Source organism: Syngnathoides biaculeatus, chromosome 8 (assembly GCF_019802595.1).
Source record: "Syngnathoides biaculeatus isolate LvHL_M chromosome 8, ASM1980259v1, whole genome shotgun sequence".
Lineage (NCBI taxonomy): Eukaryota > Metazoa > Chordata > Actinopteri > Syngnathiformes > Syngnathidae > Syngnathoides > Syngnathoides biaculeatus.
Genome location: NC_084647.1, coordinates 18,368,299 through 18,383,039, shown reverse-complemented (window position 1 = coordinate 18,383,039; position 14,741 = coordinate 18,368,299). Strand labels below are relative to the sequence as shown.

At 43.6% G+C, this 14,741-nt stretch overlaps 1 protein-coding gene across 10 annotated transcripts in view; it reads right to left on the bottom strand.

The window, feature by feature from the left end:
• The window catches only part of tenm4 (teneurin transmembrane protein 4), a 298,762-nt gene that overhangs the window by 81,222 nt on the left and 202,799 nt on the right, over positions 1 to 14,741 (bottom strand). For all 10 annotated transcript variants that reach the window (XM_061826837.1, XM_061826843.1, XM_061826844.1 and 7 more), the window contains 4 exons: positions 13,505 to 13,715; positions 7,648 to 7,749; positions 6,991 to 7,185; positions 5,021 to 5,221 (listed from right to left, as the gene is read on the bottom strand). In XM_061826837.1, the coding sequence (XP_061682821.1) occupies positions 5,021 to 5,221; positions 6,991 to 7,185; positions 7,648 to 7,749; positions 13,505 to 13,715 (709 nt within the window). The remainder of the gene's footprint in view (positions 1 to 5,020; positions 5,222 to 6,990; positions 7,186 to 7,647; positions 7,750 to 13,504; positions 13,716 to 14,741) is intronic.

Sequence of the window (14,741 nt, the reverse complement as noted above, 5' to 3'; positions counted from 1 at the left end):
AAAATGCTAATAACATCTAAATGTAATTGTTTATGATGTATGACTAAGAAATTTAGAACAGATTGTCACAAAAGTCATGGAAGTTGATTTGCCACCACGGGCCACATAAAATCATGTGGTGGCCCAGATCTAGCCCACGGTCCTTGACTTTGATACCGATGCATTAATTGAACATGAGGTCAAGTTTGCATCATTTTTGTTTCTGTCATGCATCAAGTACATGAGTCACTTTCGCTTTTGTGTTGAGGCTGTGGAGGATTTGCGCATGGTCATGTGACTTCCTGGCACTGTTGATTGGTGAAATGGAGTCAAATCTTGCAAGGCTTTCGTTGGGCTTGTAAAACTGAGTCAGGTGGCAAGATCTGGGGCTGGAAGTCTCTCAAGCTAAGCATAACAAATGGAATAGCAAGCAATAATTGGATACAAATAAAAGTAGCAAGAGGACAGTACCTGAATATAAAGTGCACAATTTTTCCTTAACAAAAATATTCAAGTAAAACTAAAAGGTCAGTTGCATCTGAGTGAATGTAATGCCTTACTGTCCACCTCTGCTTACAAGCCCACCAAATTTTGCCATAATTAATTTCAAATTCCGTTCCGCTAAAAAAAGTCTTGGGATGCATGGGGAACAGATGATGAGCCCTCGGTGTAGCCTACACTTCATGGTCGTGCCTGTGAAACATATTTGTCAAACCAAAAATGCATGGTTGAAGACGCCTTAACTCGGTATCATAAAATACAGTATATGCAGCAGGTGTGCACGTGTAATCGTATTGTGATTTTTCTGTATGGTTCTGAAATGGTAGATGGTCAGGGACAGGAAGTGTAACTGGAACACATTCTCTGTAAAGCAACACAATGTAGCTGAGCACCTGACTAGCGGCTAATGTGGCTAGCATGCTAGCCTGTTTCAAAAGGCATCATACCATTGTGAATATTAGTACAGGTTGAAAAATAACAACAAGCATGGTGCTAAAACAACACGAGAATAAGAATTCCCACTTTTCAAGCCGTTGTCATACTTTACTGCACTATTTCCTAAAATTATTGAGTGTTATGAGAATTTACTGCTGACAAGTTTTGCGGCGTTTTCATTTTGAATGCCTTTAAGACCTGTTCCTTTTATGAGTTGTACATTCCTCCTTATTCCATGTTGGTTCCTTTCATGTTGTCCAGCAAAACGGAAAACTGTAAAATCAGTTTGCGCTAAGATGATTCTGACTCATAACTACGACATGCCTGTCATGTTTAAAACGGAATTTACTAAAACAAAATGACAAAGTTTGAACAATGATGGTGTGTTGTGTGTGTACAGTATGTCTGCATAGATAGATAGATAGATAGATAGATAGATAGATAGATAGATAGATAGATAGATAGATAGATAGATAGATAGATAGATAGATAGATAGATAGATAGATAGATAGATAGATAGATAGATAGATAGATAGATATGCACACACACACACACACAAACGATACATATTCAGCTAACACGTGGTGCCAACGGGTAAAGTGAACATCTTGCTTTAGCTCGTTAGCGCATATGGTGAAACGAGCAGGAGAATAACCTCGGCATCAACTCTGGGGTCTCGCTCGGTGCACAAATTGAGACGGCGATGTTCATTTATTTAATGGTGTAGAAATAGAAAGACACAAAGGTACAGCTACACTGCGCAATCTCTGCCAAGGCCATCCATCCGTGCATTTTCTCGACCGCTTATCCTCATTAAGGTTGCGGGCGAGCTGGAACCTATCCCAAGCTGACATACGGCGGGAGGCGGATGCACCCTGGATTGGTCTGCAGCCAACTGCATTCCATTCACACCTATGGACAATTTAGTCTTCAATGAACCTCTAAAACTTTGAAGTGGATGAATTAAATAGCAATACCATGACAAAGCTAATCAATGTTAAATTGAGATGCAATAAAACCATAGTTCCGAAACATTTATCGACAGAGATCTGTGCCAAAATATATATATTTTTTTAAACATCCCAGAAGCCAGTTTTACTTCGCTACATCAATTTTGGTAGATTTGTCCATCATGAGTTCACCCACAAAAGTCTTACGAAAACATGGGCAAAAAGGCAAACAGGAAGTCTTCCATTTTCTTCCTATCGTAAATGTATTCTCACTATTGCAATTATTGCCACACATGCACGTGAGAGGTATACCAAAAGATTGTTTTCCCAATTCCCAATTGGATTACGTTGTGGCCAGCGAACGTAAACAAGCACACGTTTGGTGGCCCAAGCTCCAGACTGCTCCAAAGCCACGCGACAAGACCATCTTATCCTTGGAAGTATCACGGCAAGCGGACCTGACAGCAGAATTTATTGAGAGGCTTCCTCGGAGTGTGTTTGCCATCCTGTACGCCGGCGAGCTTAGTGTTGTATTACAGGAACGCTTGACAATAAACTGGATAAAGCTGGATAAAGCGGAAACTCATCACCGTTTACAGAGCTCACTACCAGTTTACACCCCCCCCCCCCCCCCCGCACAACAAAATCACCCCCTGGATTACCTCTTTAAGGCACTGCTTGGAATATCCAAGTAGTCTTGCATTTGAGGGCTGAGATTGTCATCTCGGGCAAAATCAAATCGCTGTCTGAGTGGAAGCAATCGAAGGCCGACATCAGAGCGAGGCTTTAATCCATCAGGGAATCATCGTAAAAAAAAGAAAAGAAAAAAAAATAGTGTCTCATATGCGCTGATTCGCAGCTTTGCTGTAAAATGAAAAGCTTGTTTTCTTCCTGAACCTCTGACAATCAGACAGCTCCGTCAACCCACCACTGAGGTAAGAACATCTTCTAGGTGCTTTTCATCCAAAGAGAAGATTCCAAATGTACATTTAAAAAAAAAAAAAAAAAAAAAAACCTAGAGCGAACCAAAATTGTCTGACGTCTCACTTCCATGCAAGCTTTTATCTTTTCAGCAAACTGGCAATTACTCTTAAAATATATCAAATCAGGACGTCTTCTGGCAGAACACAAGAGTGTTAATATGAGCTGCCAAATACGTCAAGGTTGTTGTCGGCCGCATTATTAAAAAACGTCTGTCACAAAAACTGACACCGTGTTATTATTAAATGTTACTCCTTCCCTGCTTGCAGATTTAACGGATGAACGCCGCGAACGGTTGTCGTTTCTCAGCTTGGCGGCTACGACCGTTCATCAGCGTGTTATTTCCGCTCTGCCGTCGACAAATTATTTACTGCCGCTAATTAAGACAGAACATCATCAGCCAAAACGGTTGTTGCCTTATTCCCCTCGTAAGCCATTAGCCTAGAGCACACACCCACTTTTTAAGGCTCATTTATACTCCTGGTATGTATGAAAGAAGACGTGCACATTTTAAAATGGTTTGCAGTAAATATCACTGTCCTTGTAGATCTATTTACTGTATCCAGTGCGCGTTGGACTTGGCAATTAATCCACAAAAGAAGGACCTCATTTTTTCCAAAATTGCACATTGCTTACATTGGGGAGCCTCTGGTTTTCATGTTGGTTACACCTGTAACTAGTACACAGTAAGGCCCGGGTCCAGATGTGATCATTTTTTGTGGCCCGCAAAGGAAAATCATGTCAATCAAATTCTGTGATTCTTGCTAAAATCTGAACAAATATTTGTGACCCTTGTGAGGATAAGCGGCAAAGAAAATGGATGGGTGGAAGTAGTTCTCTCTAAGATTGCTGTGTGTATGAAAATACCCTCACTCTAAATTGTCCCGAGGTGTGATTGTGAGTGCGGCTGTTTGTCTCTATGCGCCCTGCGATTGGTTGGCGACCAGTTCAGGGTGTACCCCGCCACCTGCCCGTTGATAGCTGGGATAGGCTCCGGCACTCCCTGTCTCCCTCGTGAGGATAAGCGGCAAAGAAAATGGATGAATGGATGATGAGGTACGGTTTCACCGTTGTAAGTGCCCCACTAGGGAAACTGAAATGACAATGCGGCCCTTGACAAAAATGAGTTTGACACCCCCACAGTGCACGAAGTCCTCACCGTTAGTCATTGTCTGCATACTCCATGTAATTAAACACACTTGGGTAGCAACACAGAGTTATCAGCTACTTGCTCCAACAATTTTGCTCACAAATCTCATGTTTCCAGTCTACAGCCACACGTACCCAATACTTTTGGAGGGGAGCTGTCTGGAAAAAAAACATGTCTTTGTAATTATAAAATATATATCAATTATAACCTGATGCAATCTGTTGTTTTAGTGCATGGATAAGAAAGGAGACCGTCTCTGTCTCTCTCTCTGATATTGTATTACCATTGCTGTGAGACAAAGTGAGATGTTTGTAATTGTGGGGGTGACGGTTACATAAGGCAGATGAAAACGTTCCAGTTCCAGTATATATATATATATATATATATATACACACACACACACACACACACACACACACACACAGCCAGACACTTCTTAGAAGCAGCCATCAGGTTGTACAGTAATCCCTCGTTTTTCACGGTTAATTGGTACCAGACCCACCCGCGAAAAGTGAAAAAACCGCGAAGTAGGGGTAAATGCCATTTTTTTTTTTTTTTTTGCTTCATATGTCCTTATGGTCTTCCCGGGGATGCCATATTCTACCCTATCAATGCAGCTTCGCGCTAAAGTGCTGTTTTGATGTATGCTGGCGTTTTTTTCTTTGTTTTTTTGGCTTCATTGGTCCACGTCGTCGCACTGGGGTTGGTGTATTAGTACGTAGCGATCCGGCTTCTTTTTTTTTTTGGGGTGGGTGGCGGAAACCCACGATAAACTGAATCCGCGATAGGTGATCCGCAAAGTAGAGAGGGATTACTGTATTTGGTTTGTATAGTCCTTGCACGCAATTTAAAAAAAAAACAATCAAATTGTTTTCATTATTCTGAAACTGCTTGCCTAATCACTTGTTGACAAAAGGGTTCCAATTTTTTTTTTTCTTGACAGGAGTATAAACCTGTGACAATGGCACTTGCTTCACAATGCTTGAAGACAACTAACGTAGTCCCCCCCCGCCCACACTCACCTGTGGAGCAGTCGTGGCCCGTCCAGTTGGCGTCGCAGCTGCACGTCCCCGCGTCGGCCAGGAAGCTGCCGTGCCCGGAGCACTGGTCCGTGCAGGAGGCCCTGGGACTCTCGCAGCCCTGCCCGCCCCAGCCGACGAAGCAGTGGCACTCGCCCTGGACGCACACCCCTCGGCCGGAGCAGGTCGGGTCCAGGCAGTCCACTGAAAAAAAAAAAAGAAAAAGGAAGTGCAGCGTGTGTCACGGTACCGAATGTGCCTTCCACAGTCATAATCCGTGAGATATAAGCCCCTTCGACAATGCCCACCACAGTGGGTAGCTGAACATTACCTGTTGCTGGGCATCAAATCTACACTGGCTATAAAAAGTCTACACACCCCTGTTCTTGTACCACAGAAAAATGAGACCAAGATAACAATGCTGAAAATGTTTTTTTTTGTTTTTTTTTTTTTTTTTTACCATTAATGTGACCTAAAAATGAAATTTTGTCGAGCCTATAAAAAAAAAAGACTGACTGAGATACTACAATTGCACAAGTGTGCACACCCCCTTAGAACTGGATATCTGAGTATCATGACATATGTTGAGTATTTGCTTTACAACCTATGCTTGCATTTTTTATTCTTCAAATACTTTTACAATGTTTTTTTAAATTGTGCTTCTAATGTGGAAACTGTAACTTGAAAACATTTACATCCCACTGCTGCAACTCCTACAAAGCCCGCACAACAATAAATTAGCAGCGCGTCTGCCCTCCTCTTCAGTTCAGTCATATTATTAGGGAATATTTTGTCCGATTAGATAAAACCAGATTGCCGCACGCAGATGGCAAACGGACAACGGAGCTCACCCGACGTCAGCGGTGCCCCCCATTTAGAATGACACACACTGGACATAAAGGCCGCCATAGTCCGACAAACTGCATCTCTCGCCTCTCGCCAGATGGTTTGGGCACCGGGACCGAGAATCAGAGGACTAACTGACAAGAAAGTCTCCTGGCAATTAATCACGGGCGGCTGAAGGTCGCGGCGAAGAAAGGTAGAAATGCGAAAGGCCGCTCTCGTCCGCGTCCCCCTCCGCCGCTAACCGCTGACACGCCAACCCGAAATAGAATGGGGGGCCTATGGATGTCGCGCACCCCCATTCATCAACCCCCCCGGTGCCATTTTTCATCTTGAAATGAGAGCCTTCAAGAGCTGACAAACACAATGGCTGCTTCACTCTTATCTGCTCGGGCATTATCCGCCGTCCAGTTCCCTCTGGATTTACATCAGACGCCGAGTCCGACTTTCAACTCCGTAAACAGCCCGTTTGGTTATTAATGTGCTGCCATATAGTCCCCATTTATAGTCTGTCACGCAGTTGCTATGGGCGATGACTGCAACTCTCCACGCCGAACTATTATACCCACTGACTACCTTTCCACTAAACAGAGAAATTCGGTTTGTTGGGGCAGTGTTATACTCCACAGTCTCCACTTTGCCGCAGCAGTCCTTTTTCATGTTGACTTCAGGGTCGTCTTTGATGAAAAAATAAAAAAAACCTCTCAATACCAGGGTAAAACATGTTAAGAACGGAACACATTACACCCTCATCCTCCACGGCTACCGATTCCAAAAACAAACATTCACTCATGTAGTAGCTGACGATATTGCTTTACTCCACAGTCTCCACTTTGCTGCAGGCCTCCCTTTTCTTACTGTCCTTTGGTTGCTCTTGGATAAAATGTGTCTTGTAATAACGAGAGTCCAGAAGCAAATAAAGGAAACTGCTGATCTCTTTCATGGCTAGAAATTTAGAGAACAAACATTGACTTTAAGATTAGCTGACCCATTGCTTTACTTCACAGTCAGCTTTTCGCTGCATTTCTCTGTTTTCTCTTGGATTCCATTTTTTCTAATTTTGGCCAATACATAAACTGAATCCAGTTCTAGGGGCTGGTGGAAAAGGGTCACTTTTGGGTGTGCATTACCTTCCTCGCAGTTCTCCCCCTTGTAGCCCGGGTTGCAGATGCAGGTCCCCACGATGCAGGTGCCGTGGTTGCTGCACGTGATGTCGACGCACTGGTTGGTGGGGACGTCGCACTCGGAGCCCTTCCAGCCACTGTGGCACATGCAGCGCCCTTTCAGGTATTGACCGTTGCCACTGCACAGCACCGGGCAGGCGGCTGGGTGGGAGAGCAGACAGTCCATTAGAAAGTGTTAGTGTCAAATTGGGTCTTGGGCCTCTTGGCCTGCTGTTATTATTTATCGAACGGGAAAAAAAAAAAAAAAAAACACGGTGTGACAGAAGTGGATTGCCATAAAGAGCTAACAGGCAAAAATAAGGAGAGAGTGTGGATATGTTCCTGGTTGCTGGCAATGATGGATTGCCTCATTCACTGACTGCGCCCTTGCATTTTGGCGACAGACGGTTCAGTCCATTTCCGGCACATCGCTCTGTGTGCGGTTGAGCCTTCGTCAAGTTGATACTAAGTCAAAGCCAAGAGTTTCAGAAGTCCTAACAAACCGACTTTTAACTCAGACTCGAGCGAAGTGCACCTGAATTTGAGTGCGTAAACCCCCCCCCCCAAAAAAACACCACGTGCGAGGATAATGAACGGTCGCAACGGCACGTTTGCCGAACTTACCGCGGCCGCAGTCGGGTCCTTTGAATCCCAAGAAGCAGTGGCACGCTCCGGCCACGCAGTCGCCGTTCCCAAAGCAGCTGCTGGGGCACTCGTCGACAGAATCTTAAGCGGGGGAAAAGACGACAATCGCAATGACAATCGAGGAGGTATTTTCAACGGTAATGGCAGCACAACATTCCTCCCCCTCGTTCTCTCAGACTTAATTATTGTCTCCGCCGTTAATGACGGTGATGAGCCCGACTCCAGGCTGCATGCACAATTCTACAGAGTGGTTTTTACCTGCAATTTGCTTTCCTGGAGTGAACAAATACTAAAGTGAAGCCTTGCAAACTTAATTACGTTTCACCAAAAAGTCTGAATGCAACACAGTTAAGGAAAATGCCTTCCAACCATCATGAGCAAACGAAAATAATATTGGTAACCACATCATTAGGTCCATCAGTATTGCAGCGGTGCAAAGCTACATCACACTGAGAGCTGTTTCGAATGTTGTAGTATGCAGTGGTTTTCAAACTTTTTGGGGGATTAACATTTTCTGCAGGGAAAATAACAGTAATAGCCTGATAAGAGGCTGAACCCCCCGTTTCAAAACCACTGCTTTAATGACTGTTAAATACTGTCAAATATTTGAAATGTTCAAATAAATGACAAATAATTGTGTTCATATCTTTTTTTCTGTATTTATCATTTCATTTAAATTTTGATGCTAATCGTCTTTGGACTCAAAAGCAATCTGAAAAAAATTTGTGGTAAAAACCAAGTTAAATATTTTCTATTATTGAATAAATAATACCACTATGATAAATAACCAACATGTCCTTATTATGTACTTTGAATGCAATTCTTCTAGATTTGAAGAATGATGCAGTTATATATATTTTAGTGTGTATATGTTTAATTATAATGTATTTCCTGAAAGTAATCAGTAATCTTTGAACCAAAGAGCAGACTAAATAAAAACAAAAATGGACCTTTATTCATCAATTCATTTTAAATAATTTTTTGGTTTATTCTATTAATTACTCTATACATTAATTTCTTTCATGATTCTAACCCAAGAGCAAACCAAAGATGATTAAAACTACTCTTAATGGTATATTTAATTGAATTTTACTAATTTATTTCTTCTTGACATTTTCCCGTTATTTTCCAATGTTCCACATTATGAGCTTTGCATTTATGTAACTTTGTACAGTACATTTGGATTCTCAATTATTTATTGACATATGTAGCCAATTCCAGCTTTGGCCAAATGACATCATGTCACTTGCGTCAGCCTGCAGACGTCGGATGTATTCAACCATGCGATTATTTTGCATGCATAAATATGTATTCCAAGGCATTGCATTCAGCATGACAAAGTTTTTGGTTAACAGTAAATCATTCTGTTATGCCAATGCATTTTTTGTGCTTGTACCTTGTTTTGGTCATTTAACACGTCACACATAACATTGTCTTAAAATATGTAAATGGTTAATTGGACAAGTGTCTGACATCAGGTTTTTTTTTTGTTTTTTTTAACCAGCATCAATCAGGCCACCATAGCAATGATTCATTTCCTCTGTTTTTCCATTGAAGTACATGAACTTGTTTAAGCAATGAATAGGACTTAATGAGGCGCCATTCGTTGGATTAATGGCTGGAAAAGAAAAATCCCCCCATCTCGCTCCTGGGAGCAACTTTTTGGCGAACAAAAGAACCTCTTGTGGTGTCACAAAGAACTCGGAAATACGAGCTCCGGATTGGGCTTCCCTTTCCTCGGGAGAGTCAATCATCAGCGAAGATGCGAGGCGGGGACAAAGAGGAGATAGCGAGACTCGCTCGCTGATGCTTTTGTGTGCCAGCGCCGCCGCGGGCTCGTCTGCGGCAGACTTATAGACCACGGTGGTACGGAAGGACTTTGCTGCGGCGCTCCATCATCGTGAAGAATTCGGAAAAGAACGTCAGCGGGGTGGGAGGTTTGGGTTTCTTGAGCTCCCAGCGACGATGTGTGTAATGGTGGTGGGTGACAGTAGGAAAATGAGGTGTGGGATGTGAGGCATGGAGGCCGTACAAAATTTCCCCCAAGGGGACAATTATGCAAGGCAGCTTCTCGGTGTGAACTTGCAGCTAATATATATTTACTTTGTTCTGATAATATATCTTTTACTCTAAAAACAACTTTTTCATTTTCTAAAATATCGCCACATGCTGAAAAAAATACATTTTTGTTTGAAAAAAAAAGAAATCCTATAACAATTTACAATTATAACAATAATAAGAAGAACAAAGGCCATAAGTATAAGACGTATAAAAACAGTAGTTTGAATATATATATATATTTTTTTTTAGTTACTCAGGTTTACTTGATTTAAGCCGTTTTGATGACAAATTTTCTCTCTCTGTTGGCATTTATTATATCCTAAAATAAACAATATATGCATTTTTACAATACTTTTTTTGTTTTTTGTCGTACGTTGACTTCCCTATGCCCTTCTGGGTGCACATTGTGGTTTGATGGTAAGTTTCCATAGAAAGGAAGCCTGTAACAGCTACACGGATGGGGATAAACTCACAAAGATAGATCCAAAAGCTTGGAAGTCGGTTGACTCAGAATGGATTCCAATACTTTTGTCCCAAGAGCATATGTAACGCTCAAGCCCTATAACGATATGTTTTGGCACACCCTGGTCATTTATGTGTTATCATATTTTGAGGCCGTTGCCGTCATGTTTAATTGACTGACCGTGAACCCAGGCGCCTCCATGTTGAATACACATCGGTGCACAAAAAGGAATTTCCGCCCCGCGTTCTCTTCGGAGAGCGGCCATGAATATCTCTTAGCCGCACGCCCAACGTCGCTCCGACGCATAAATCACACATTCAAGCCGGGGCCTTCATTGAAATTCATTACCCTGCGTATCAGGGGGAGCTAACTATTGTGCGAGTCCCCGCAGTCCGGCGGCGTGGTGTGTGACTTTAATCAGTGCCTTTTCCTTTCCCAACGCGTTCCAGAGGACGCCGGACACATCTGAATGATGGCAAGCCGGTGAGGAAGAGGAGAGTGCCCCACCCATCCGCTCCCTGATCCTGTGCTTCCCCCCTCCAAATCCTGCACTGGGATCTGTGTCAGGCAACAGGCAGCCAGGACAAATGGCTTCACGCTCCAGAGGGCTGTGATTCGGGACAGTCACTGGGACACTTTTTCACGTGGCCGGGGAGACATTAAGGACAGGGACCCCCGCCTCCTTTACAAACCAGGGGCACATATTTTACGTTGAAAAGCAACCCAAATATATCACACACACACACACACAGAAAAATGATGACCTTGTCTCAATTTACTCACAAATTGACTTACTTAGCATAATCAATATAAAATCAGGTTGCTATCTTGCTATATGATAGCTTAGCTTGCAAGAATCTCATTTTCATCAAATTAGCGCTTCGTCGCTATTCAGAACTAGTAGCCAATTGCACATCAAGATGTAAAACCTTCATGGATCTGTTGTCATTTTTTAAGACTCAATTTGCACTCTTTTACGTTGGCTTACCTTGTAAGCAATTCATGCTTTCTCATGGGAGCGAGTACCTGAATCCAGATGCAAAAGCCTTAGCCAAGGGCTGTCACAAATCAGGTTGCTTTCCTCACATAACAAATGAAATGATCATTGGCTCGTCCTTAGGAAATAAATGCTAGCGTAACGGATAGCTCTTCTTTTTTCCATGCTGCACATTTGAGTGCAGCTGTAAGGCCAAATAAGCTTTTAACTGCCGAAAGCATGGTGGTAGCTATGATGTCAGTTAGCCAGAGGCTGAGCTGGTCTGTGTATGAAGATGGTTGTATTGTATATTTCCTTCCCGAATATGTTACACGTGGGAAATAGGTACAATTCTTCACCGTACCTAAAAATATGAATACATCACAACTGTAAAGCACACGTGTGTGGACAATATGGGATTTCAAAATGCTCCCTTCTTGTCTTTGTCTACCCTACACACCACACACACACACACACACACACACACACAAACACACACACACACACACACACACACACACACACACACACACACACACACACACACACACACACACACACACACACACATCCTTCAACCTGAGTAGCCCGACTTGAAGGTGAATTCCAAGCCTCTGTGGCAAAGGCAATTGGTGGGATTCAGTTTCTGCTGAAGGGCACTTAACCGGTGACCCATTTTCCAAAAGAGGCCCTCCTGTGGGCAGAAGAGCTCCAATGCAAACCAACCAACGACTCTGAGTAATGCATCCCAACCCACTAACAGCCCTCCACCTGGGCCCCCATCCCGGCCCGTCCCCATCCCGATTCGTCACGCTGTCAGGCCTTTTTCGGCTCAACCTTCCCCTGCTCGGTGACGGCGGGGAACCTTCACACGCTCCCCCGTCGCTGAGAAATAACCAAAGTAAACACGCCGGCCTGACTTGCCCCTTGTGTCGTATCATAGCATAAATATTGAATTGCAGCTGCTGTTGGCGCAGCGGGTGGGGCGCGCGGGGGGGGGGACTTGAGGGTGGCGGGGGTTTGAATGTGGACAGATCTGCATCGATCCTGTTCCTGGCACGGCCCGCGTCGCACTGGCCCAGGAGCTTTTAATTAAAGAGCATGTGAGGAGAGCTCCCAGCTGTCAAGGTGGTGAAAGCTGACACTTGCTCAGCCCCCCCACCCCACTCCCCCCTGCACCTTGCTTGATAATGCTTGCACTAAGTGGTAATAAAGAGAACCAAGCCAGGTATCAAAGAAGCCCAAATGGGAGCAAACTGGCTGGGGGGAGAAAAAAAAAAACCGGCAGGAGGATACACTCTTCACTCAATTGGCTGGACCTGCTGATTGTCTAATTAAACACTCATGCTAATGAGGATGTTATGATCCCTAAACTGTCTTCTTTTGGGGCGGGGAGGGGGGGGTGCATGGCAGGATAGCACTCATGCCCTGATTTTGGAGATTTTGCCAAATGTCACCTGATTAACCTGTAGTTTTTTAAGATGGTAAAATATGCAAAGACCTATGACGAACTCGAGTTTTTCTCTTATAGCAACGAAAGCCTCTTTTTTTAAGGCCAAGTCAGATTGATTTCAGATTGTCGCTCTGTCTCGTGCCACAGCCACAGACGGAGGGACGGAACTAAAGAGGCTGTGACGAGACAAGGCGATTATTTGCCGAAGTGTCACAGTGTGGAAAAAAAAAAGCAAGCGCCCATAAAGAAAGTAAAAGTACACTTGCAGCAGACATTGCCAAAATACAAATACCCTACGTCCCCCCCAATGTCAAACACTTTATATGTATGTGACACTTGTCAAAAGATAATCTGTGCATCCAGGAACAATCAACGCAGCTGTGCTTAGTGTTTGCTTTATGAATGTTTCACTCAGTGCAGTTCATCTGTTGCTTGAAAACGGCGTACCTTCACCCAGCCTAGCTATCCGTTCCTGAGTGGAGAACCCTGGTGTTGGCGCGGCTTTCCGTAAATTAGTGGCAATGTGACGTCACAGTTCGGAATGGCTCGCTAACCGACGCATTTTGGCAGCTAAGCAGCACAACGGAGGATTTTAAATTTTAGGTTAGCTTTAGGTTGTGAAATTTCATACTTGATCGGTGAGCAAGCACTCTAAAGGCACAACTGCATTGAAGAATATATTCATTTATAATAGCTTTCCAAGATTTTTAACAACAACAAAAAAAAAAACACTCGCGGCAAGTCAATTACACAAAAAAAATGCTTGGTCAGAATAAAACACTGCATGTAAACATTTTATGATAGAGACGAGTACAATTTCCATCATGGGCCTATTAGGAACTTGTTTACTAAGGGCGATTTCATGTTTTCCGAGTGTACTCACCTATGGCAGTGGTGAGAAAAGAAACCGTTTCCATGTCTTTGCCGTCATTATAGACAGCCAGGTGCCAGATGCCGGACTCCATGTACTGGATGAAGCCCGTGTCGTGCGTGGCGATGGGTGCCAGGCTCCGTTGCAGGGCGGCGGGCCCCTCTACGCCCGGTGGGCCACGGACCAGGAGTCGCCGGCCATCTAGCAGCTCCACAAAGTCAAACTGCAGACGAGAAAGGAGAAAGTGAGTGAAGGCAGGGTTGATGGATGAGCCGCAGACCCGCCATTAGGAGTGACATGCGAGACGCGAGCACTCTCGGGCTGTGTTTTGACCGAGAATCATTTGGTCTGCATGAATAAGTTATCCTTCCACGGCAGCAGCGGTAGGAGCATTAGCGTGGCCACAACATGGCCGGGTGGGTAACCGGCATTTCACACTGCGTGTATAACTTTGCATGGAAGTGAACGCCATTAAAATAGAAATATGGAGTAGAGTAAATGGGTTTGCTGCAAAACAGGGCTCCCCACAGTTGTGAAGCTTGAACTCTGATAGCCTGAGCTTTTTTTTTTGTTTTGTTCTTTTACAACTGACTATAGATAAAATTCAGTCCTACAACATAACTTTTATCAATTATCTATCTATCTGTCTGTCTAGCTGTCTATCTCGGGATCTAAAGGCGCTATTTGATAGTTGGTTGGATATCAGGGTGCTTGCCTAATTCAATGAAACTATCTCTCACAAGCTATCTTTTATCGCCAGTTCAGTTAGCTTGAGAGCACATGGCCTCATCTATAACTTTTTTCAAGCCATCTTTAAATAATAAAAAAAACCCCATGTGTCTGAAACTCTAGCTTTTGTCAATAATTTCTCCACCTATCGATCAAGGTGACAATCCATCAACCATTCATTAGTCAACTTGCTATCAGCTAGTCTTAGTTTACTTAACGCTTGCTATTTTGCAGGCTAGCTAGCTAGCTATAAATACTGAATGCATGACCTAGACGCTAGCTCTTCTCTCGCTATGATCTATACATGAATTAATCTAGCTACCGTTACCTTAAATACAGGTTGCCTATGTAAGGGAGTAAATATATGTGCAACAACTGCCATAGATAAGGTGGACGACTTCAAATACCTGGGGACAACAATACAGAGCAATGTCCAAGCGGGGTGGAACAGTTGGCAGAAGGTGTGTGGTGTTCTATGTGACAGAGTCTCCGCTAGGATGAAGGGCAAAGTTTATAAAAC